Source organism: Vitis riparia, chromosome 8, assembly GCF_004353265.1.
Source record: "Vitis riparia cultivar Riparia Gloire de Montpellier isolate 1030 chromosome 8, EGFV_Vit.rip_1.0, whole genome shotgun sequence".
In the NCBI taxonomy this organism is placed as follows: domain Eukaryota; kingdom Viridiplantae; phylum Streptophyta; class Magnoliopsida; order Vitales; family Vitaceae; genus Vitis; species Vitis riparia.
The window spans coordinates 14117405-14126401 of NC_048438.1; the positions used below are offsets into that span (position 1 = coordinate 14117405).

Below are 8997 nucleotides of genomic sequence, written 5' to 3' on the forward strand. Positions count from 1 at the left end.
TTGTATCACTTTTTGAGGAAAAGTGGGTAGGCACGGAGGAATATGACCTCACCATGCCTAAAAGGCCTCGCATCCTCCTTGAAATCTTATGAAAACGACAATTGTGTCAAGTCATGATGAGAAACTAACAAAACTTTGAAAGTTTAAGTAATGTCACAGAGAGCATTAAATGCACATTTTGAGCCATTACCACATGGTAGCTACTACCATACCTACTCAAGTGGAAAGTATTTAGGTACCAACTTCTCTATGCCAAAAAAATCAACATATCCGTACTATAAATGAAGCTGGATTTTGTGGCTTTGAAATTTTAGTCCTTGATTTTCTTTCTTTTTTCTTTTTTTTTTCCTGCTGAGTTTGTTGCAAAATATTATTAAAATAAATGAACCATTCCGGAAGGAATCTTCAGTTGACTTAGTGGGATGTCGGATTGCCCTTCTGCGTTGTTGTTCGGTTTTTACCGACTTATTAATTAGTCGGCTGTCGACTTCATTGAGGAAATAATGAGGTACATGTTCATGTACCAGACGCTATGTTAGGACTCCCTTTTTTTCACAAGATCCGTCAATATCAGAGGATCAAAATCCAAAATAAAGAGATTATCAAATGAAAGGCCCAGATTAGATCTTTTCAGTTTACCAGATGAGACTCACATAGAATATTGATGTATAAGATGTTCCGCATATTTCCTCTTTCCTGTTAATAATAATAATAATAATAATTATACCCGATTACTCTATATTCAACAACATTTATTTGAGTTTCTAATATTTAAAAAATAAAAATTTTTAAGTGTTAAAAAACATAAAAATATTTTCTAAAATTACTGTTAAATACACTATAATTATAATAAAAAGCCTTATTAAGTTTCTAGAATAAAATTAATTTATAATATTTTTTATAATATATTAGATAACAAAAACAAAATAATTTTTAGAAAAAAAAACATATGATGAATGTTAGTCTAAAATCACTTCAAAAACCTAAAACTTTCCTTTTAGCATCTTATTTTTATAATAGAAGTGTTCTCAAACATTAGAAAAGATTTGCTATCATTTTAAAATTACTATCAAATATCCCTCAATCCTCAATCATTATTATTAAGATAACATCTCATCATTAATATTATTTCACTAATACTTATAATGCTAAAAAAGAGGGAGAATAACAGTTTGTTTAATAATGATTTTAGAAAGTATTTTTAATTTAAAAACTTTTTATTTATTTATAAAATTTAATGAATATTTTAAAATTTTTAAGAAACCACTAATAATATTATTTACAAAAAACATTTGATAAATAATTTTCTAAAAACACTTAAAAAAAACGTTTTTATTAAAAACATTTCCAACAAAAACGTTGCAAAATGCAATCTACTTAGAAAAGCAGACCAAAATCCTCAAAGCAACTTCACCCTAATCATTTGTGGATTTTTGGATGATATGATGAGATTTGGATTTATGGGGTGGTGGAGATTCTCAAAGGATATGATATTCCGTATATGGTTGACTATAATAGGGGGGCAGGCAAGCCAAACGCTTTATTTTGTTATTATATCCAAATGCATTCCAGCAACTATTTGCACAGGTAAAGAAAAATATTTAACATGAATCAAAGCTGCATTTTACCTTACAAGTTATAACTAATGCTATATTTTTCTTCAACAATTGATTCCCCCAGCAGATGCAGAAAAGGAGATTAGAAAAGCCCATTCAGCTTAAAAAGTGGGTAGGTGATTGGAGATATTCTTTCAACAATTGCAGTGGAGAGAAAGTTGGCTTTTCCCCAGGCAATCCCCCATTTTAGGGAGGTATCATGGGGATGAACAAGTCCAAAACTAGTGTACCTACTCCAAACCCCACCTGTGAGGCTACTTCCTTTGCTTCCATACTCCATAGTCCCCTTCTTGTGATGATCAAAAGTTAAATATGTAGCTTGTCCTTGAAAGTAGAATGCCAATCTTTAAGATTTTGTTAATGCTGGATGGAGCTATGCGAGCGTGAAATCACCCCTTGGTGCCAGGTTGTTACACCAGGCAGATTGTCTCCAAATTATGGCTTCTTTAGAGCTTCCCTTGCCTGCAGTGTTCACTCCAAAGACTTCATCTGGAACCATGTTCCGTTTGTTGCAGTTGCCTACTTGTTTGTAAGAGCTGCACATGCACACAGGCATGTGCCTTCATCTTCAAATTGCCTGGTTACTTGTTTGCGTAAGAAGGTCAAGAGAGAGCTATCTGTTTACCATATCCAGTTATTGTTTGGATAGCTTTTTGGGAGCTAAATGAAAATCAAGAAAATGAAGCTGGTTTTGAAGACAAAACATGATTTTAAATCATATAAATGTGCATGACAATGCAGCAAATCATGGGGCTATCAGGCAAAAACAGATGAAGCCCTTGATCCCTTTCGGAGTTTCATATGATGTCTCTGAGATGGCACTTTGGCAGGTGGAGTGTATCACAGGCTGGACGATTGTTGTTGGTCCAAATGAGACCCGACAGTAACTAAAGGATCCAAGGCAATTCTACTAATTCTATCAAGTAGAAAACAATTGAAAAGATAAAAGTGTACTCATAGCTAAAGAGCAAGCAGCAATTGGAGAAAAAGCTAAAACAGATGATAACTCCCACCTATCTGAAAATTCTTATTATATTCCACACAAAATTATCTTCATCAAGAAGGCTTCACATATGAAATTCCCAGGGAAAAAGATAGGATGTTAAAGTGGAATAGTCATGGCCAGTGTCAGAATAGCTCTGGTTGTTTGATTTCTGTTCCAACTGGACTTTTTTTTAACTATACTTCGTTAGATAATCGATTTCCACAGCACTATCGTTCATGGTTTCTCTTTATTCGTATGGGCCTGCATATCTGGTTCAGAGGTTGCTGCATTTGTATTCCTGGTTGGCATATCATGGTTATGTTTTCCCTCGTATGTTGTGATAAATGACCCTGGGTCCTCTGATGCTCTTTCCACATGCTTGCGCACATTGCACTTGAGACTAGTGCATCTATAGTAACTTCTGCAAGACCATTTAAACCACACAATTCTTTATACTAGCCTCTGGAAAAGAAATCTAAACATGTTCTGGTGCCCATAATAAGAACATTAATACAATAATGATAAGAATAGCCCCCTAAAACCATCACTTTTGGCTGCATTCCACCATAATCTTTAGAAATAGAACTTGTATAAATATAAACAAGGAATCCAATGGGGTGGGGTACAACAACAACAACAACAATAATAATAATAATAGCAACAGTACTAAGTATTATAATATTAGTAGAAGTAACACTATCATCTAATAATAGTATAAAACATTATAGAAACATTCCCAAAGGTTTTTGAAGTATGATTGACTTTCAGGAACTAAAACATTTTAGTGACTACATTGCACCTAGGCAAAAGATTATGTGCTTATAAGTGGAAAAGTAGTCAACTGCTTCCACTTATTTCCACGAGAAGTCTGAGGAAAGAAGGCCAGCGTTTGCTGGTCAATAACCTTGAGGGAGGTCACTATTATTTCAGAATCCCTGAGTTCAGGTGAGTGCGGCTTTTAGAAACTTCCGTGTTTTAAAATAGGATTTTTTTTTTCTTTTCATATTTTTGATAGGCAGAAATTAGTTGCAAGAAAACCTTGGAATTTTCAATGGAAAAATGATCGGTCATAGCAACAACCATGTAATTGCATTCTTCCACAAACTTTTTTAGTACAACATGCACCAGGTCTTGATCTATGTACTTGAATTGCAATATTCCAAGAATTTTCAGAGTAAAAATACTTTTACCTAGGAGGATCTTAAGAGAGGCCATTCAACTTTTGAATTTGGACAAAAAGAAGAGTATATTAGATTTGTCAGTATTCAGTCTAACACCTTAAAAAAGTTTGCACCAACCTGGGATATGAATTTCCCTTCACAACCTTCTGCCCATATTTTCTCCAGCGAAAGCCATCACCCAGGATCTCAGAATCTGTAGAATTTTGCACAACAATACGTGGTTCTTGTGCACCTTCCCCTACAATGACTGTTTCACTGGATTGATTCTCACTTTTCCTGAAGAAAGCAACAATAACAAAAACTAATTATCTGAATATAGGGGAAATTCATAACAATTGCACTGCATTGTGGTAAAATAAAAGGATTGCATCACCACAAAAGCTTAATGACATTCAAATATAAAATGATAAAAATAAAAAGGAAAAAGAAAACATAACTAATTACAGCATCTAATCGAGATAATCCTTTGGAAGAGTTCATCAGGTACAGCAACACAAAAGTGTGCTAATTTTTAGAATAAGTCCTATGAATTTGAAGGTACTGAAATTCACTTGTTTGGTACCTTCTCTTACTCCTGGGTTCATCTTCCTCTGGCTCCAATCCCTTGCTTCCTTCCTCACAATCTCCACTAAGACCACAAGAATTATCTGGAGTACCACCACCTGCCTTTAATGCTCCAGTTGTACCAGAATCATAATTTAGTGGAGCTTTGCCTGGATATGTTGAATGGGTGGATAATCCAACTTCATTCTGATTCTCAATTCTACCTTCAGAACCTTCATTCCTCTCATTCAGGTGGGTACCCCATGCTGGGTTGTTGGTATCTTGACCAGTTCCATCAGCAGATACAAATCCCTGCCCCAGTGTCCCTGATGAATTGCGTTTAGGAGGTTGAGGTTTTGAATGATTGTGCTCACCTTTGTAGACAATTTCTGCTATCTGCCCATCCAATGATCTTTCTACCTTCTTCTTCACAGGACAACTTGGGAATGTGCACTTGTAGTAGCTTCTGGGATACTCACTTCCTTTGACTTGCTTTTGGCCATATTTTCTCCAATTATATCCATCATAGGAAGGTCGGTCCCCATTGCTTGAGGGAAGCAAAGGTTTCTGATCTTCTTCCAGATTCTGTGATGCTGTCTTAGAGGGCTCGCTTGTTCTATCTGTTTCTTCTTGAGATGGAAAAGTCTGATGTAGATTTGAGCTAAGGTGAGGTCTGGAATGTTGTCTATCTTGGTTTGGAGGTTGAACACGGGCCTCCACCTGTGCTAGTGTTTGCTGGTGGCTCATATTGGAGTTCCCCTGAACAAACAGAAAAATGATTCTCATCTTAATATCTTAAGCAGAGTACATATTATTATTATTATTCACAATTGAGCACATGGATAGTTTTTGCAGATGCAAATTTGAGTCTTCCATACACGTTTTGCATAGGATCACAGGATGATGAAATGACAAATCAGACAAAATTAGATAAAGTCACAGAAACCATCCATTGACAGTGCATACTACACCCTAAAAGCCAGGAAATATAGATACTGACCAGATTTGCTAGCAGAGAAACAGTTGTCTTTGATACAAGCTTTGCCAAGGGCTTGTATACCACAGTGGGTTTGCTGTCTGATTTTAAAACCTTATCAGACGAATTACAAACTTCTGTTCCAGATACTTGAGCCTGAAATTGTTGGGACACCAGAAAGATCAGAGACAAGCTCTCCTTGAAAATAAAAGATATGTCCATGAATTAAGATGTACCTGGGAAGAAACCACCCCAATTGGAGCACGGTTTGCCACGGGTTTGAACCTCACTGTCTTTGGTCTAATGGCAGCAAAAGAAGTTTCAGGACATGGGGTTGGGGGCGACGCATTGATGGCACCTGCAAGGAGCTCAGAGAAAGACCTAAAACTGGAACAGGTAGGCCTTGAAGCAACTGGTTTAGCTACAACTATCCTCTCAGACTCTTTAATCTCCATTTTCAATTGATTAATAGAGTGCTGCTAAATTTTGTTAAAACAACATGTGCCACTGAAAAAAATGCACGAACTTGAAACTTCAGTCATCTTATAACCAGACTGCTTAGGACTCCCGTTTCTGGATAGCAGATACAAGGTTACAAAGTTGCTGCAGGGGAAAGCTTGATACAGAATGACAATCAATGGAGGCTTGGGGATGTGACAGTTGCTAACATTGGCTCCAGCTACTCAAAACTTGCAATCAACTTCTACAAGCCTGCATCACACTGGTGTTAGAAGAGAAGACGCACAAAATGGAATAAGAGCAAAAGGTGCATACCATATTTAAAACAAAATCTTGGCTAGGAGCAGCATATAATTATAGGCAAGTAAATCAAATTTTATACTTGATACTTATCAGTATCTCCTAATACAAGCTAATTATTCCAACATATCATACACAAACCCATGCTGATAGAACCTGTTACAGTACTAAACCATATATTTTATCTTTTTGAGCAGTGCAAATATCAATTAGTAATGTTCACAGTTCATACTTGTACCAACCTCTCCAATGTTCTTATATCACAAGGTAACCACCCTTCACAGGTTTGAACTACACAAAGTTATAAGAATAGAAAATGGAAAATATCATATCATAACTTGCCTCAGAAGAAAGTTCATATCATATTTCCAGTCATGAACGAACTAAACATGGTTATAAGATGAAAAATGGAAAACCGGTGATAAAAGTAATGGGAAAAATCCAAAATTTTCACCCTTCAGCTAGCCTCAGGAGAAAGTTCTTATCATAATTGCAGTATAGGATGGATGAGTCCCAATTCTGGAGTCAATAATAAGAAGATCACAGAACTAAAAGATATCCAACTTCAGAAACCATCAAACAAAAAAAAAAGGTACTTGAAAAGGGAACATATACAATTTTTAAATGGAATTAAATGCAAATATAGTCTTATGAACATTATAGTTGCATTGTCTGAATCTTCTATTTGAAAAATATGACTTCCAGATTGCTTTTTCTTGGTCACCTAGACTGCAAAGATTGATCTACACCTTGGAATGCTGGTTTCATGCGCTAAATGGCTAAATATAGCCTTCTGTATTTAAGACAATATAAAAGGAGTCAACAAAATAATCATCTCAATTTTACAACGTTTAGAAAGCAGTATCATCATCCTTTCTATTGGATGGATTGTGAACCTTCTAGATTGTGGTTAATCTTTAACATATATACTCTTTTGCTTCTTTGGTTTATCATTTCAGTTCTTTTTCCTTAAAAGATTTTTTTTTTTTTCTAACCAGATTAGTACAGGCTGAACAACTGTAAGAAAAAAAGAAAACAATCCAGCAAGCGAGCTCATCCTGAAATAAAGGGAGTGGTTTTCCTACAATTTGGAAAACTATCTATCCTTTTCATCCTTCAACACAAAGTAAGCGGCAAAACTCTGGAACTGTTTCCTGGATCTACTTTCCTATATACCTATTCCTAAAAGTTGAACAACAAGTTAAAGACACAAAATTTGAATCTAGTCTACTCCTGTTTTATCACGAACCAGGTTGCATGCCATGAAACAAACCAACAGTTACAAAACATCTTGTTAAGAAACTAGCAAAATCCATGCCACGCTCAGAAAAAAGGGGAAAAGAAAAGGCAGAAAATAGATGGATGGATTAAGCATAGCCAGAGCCTCTGAGTCCCCTTTTGAATCTCTGATTCCTTTCTAACTTGTTCTAGTCCCTCAACCTTTCATTGAGGTTTAATACCCAAGAAAAATCTGTCAGAAATCCCATCATCCCACGCTCTCAATCTTTGAAAGAATCCTTCAAGCAGTGTTAAGTTCAAATTAATTGCTACCCATCTTTATTGCACACCCAACAGGCACAATGAGCAGAGCCGAGTTTCTCTGCTTCCTGCTATGGATCAAACTAACTTCACATTGCAACCACATGTTCACATGCAATTCAATTCTTGCAAAGCACCATCCTTCCTTTCAATTGCTCTCAATATTCTTCACCCATAACATCTTGACAGTGAACCTCATCAAATTTTTAAAAAAATACAGCCTTCAGTATCCGGTTTCAGAACCCCATCCATCAACCTCTTCTTTGGTTAAAATATTGCTCGATTTTTTAAGGATGCAAAAAAGCAACATCAGAGGACTATACCGCATGCAAGAGTATCAAACCCTGAAAAGGGAAAAGGCTAGGAAAAAAATTGCAAACCCTAAAAACCACATAATCATAAATCACAAACACAAAAATCATATATAGAGTAAAAAACAACATTCATGTACAAAAATTAAAATCAAAGGAAGACAACGAAATAGAAACTCACCAGACTTAGCAAACAACCAAAGAAACTGTTTAGCTTGACTGAAATCTCATTCTACCATTCAGCTCTACCTGCATTACAGAACCAAAACTTTAATAAGAAAAATAAATATAAATTTTAATATTAAAAAACAGAAGGAAAATGACACAAGGGACTGGACCCCAGAAACAGAGAAACCTTAACCAGTTGAAAACCAAGGTACACCACACACGACATGATTATTGCAAGAAATGCATAAAGCTTGTGATTTTTGAAGATAAGCACAACCCAGATAGAGAAAAAGAGTTTTCAACTAGTTTTACTAAGACCTAAGTTTCTGAGGCTTTGAAAATTACCTTCCGGGTTTCTAGAGAGGGAAAGAGAGAGAGAGAGAGAGAGAGAGAGAGAGAGAGGAAGGTTCTGCAACACAAAATGAGAGGCAGTTTGCACTTTGAAAAGCTGTGCAGAAGAAAAACAAGAAAAAGGAGGATAATTTGGTGCAATGCTGAAAAAGAGAACGGGTGGCTTTGAATAATTTTTGTTATTATGAATCGGTTTTCGGGTTTTGGATTTAGTAATGAGGGTTTCTGGAGGAGAGTGGTTGGTTGTTTGGACTCTGAAGGGAGCTAATCCCCCCTTCCCCCAACTGTACGGCCAACTAACTGTCTCTGCTTCTCTTTGACTATCTGATATCTCGCTCTTCTCCTTTCTTTTCTTTTTTTCTTTTTTCCCATTTTTCTTTGGGGTGATTAAATCTTTTAAAAAACTGAAGAGAGCGAGTGGAGGGCACCCGAGGCGCTATTGGGCAGTCTGCCACTGTTAGTGACAGCAGACTGTCATGCACCATGTGGTGGTATGTCATTGGTTGAAGCAATATTAACGCGCAACCAATGGGTGAGGCCCCCCGATGCTGTGATATGCGACCCATCG

General features: G+C 36.2%; 1 protein-coding gene across 2 annotated transcripts; it reads right to left on the reverse strand.

The window, feature by feature from the left end:
- Nucleotides 1–2521: 2521 nt before the first annotated feature.
- LOC117920282 (WRKY transcription factor 44) lies at nucleotides 2522–8668 on the reverse strand. 2 transcript variants are annotated; one of them, XM_034837715.1, is made up of 7 exons: nucleotides 8424–8668; nucleotides 8092–8159; nucleotides 5538–6012; nucleotides 5326–5457; nucleotides 4345–5084; nucleotides 3900–4058; nucleotides 2522–3022 (listed from the first exon to the last, which is right to left on the reverse strand). In XM_034837715.1, exons 3-7 carry the CDS (start codon nucleotides 5754–5756, stop codon nucleotides 2836–2838), a joined length of 1437 nt encoding a protein of 478 aa, XP_034693606.1. In that variant the 5' UTR covers nucleotides 5757–6012; nucleotides 8092–8159; nucleotides 8424–8668; the 3' UTR covers nucleotides 2522–2835. The 2 variants fall into 2 exon arrangements, with proteins under 2 accessions (XP_034693606.1, XP_034693607.1); XM_034837716.1 differs by lacking the exon at nucleotides 8424–8668 and adding an exon at nucleotides 8266–8373.
- Nucleotides 8669–8997: the final 329 nt, after the last annotated feature.

What these genes read in the sequence shown, in the direction of transcription:
- LOC117920282 (XM_034837715.1), bottom strand. Translation starts at nt 5,756, where the DNA reads ATGGAGATTAAAGAGTCTGAGAGGATAGTTGTAGCTAAACCAGTTGCT. An exon ending in GAACCCAGGAGTAAGAGAAG is followed by an intron (nt 4,059 to 4,344) that starts GTACCAAACAAG and finishes TGCTTTCTTCAG; the next exon opens with GAAAAGTGAGAATCAATCCA. An exon ending in AAGGGAAATTCATATCCCAG is followed by an intron (nt 3,023 to 3,899) that starts GTTGGTGCAAAC and finishes ATGGTCTTGCAG; the next exon opens with AAGTTACTATAGATGCACTA.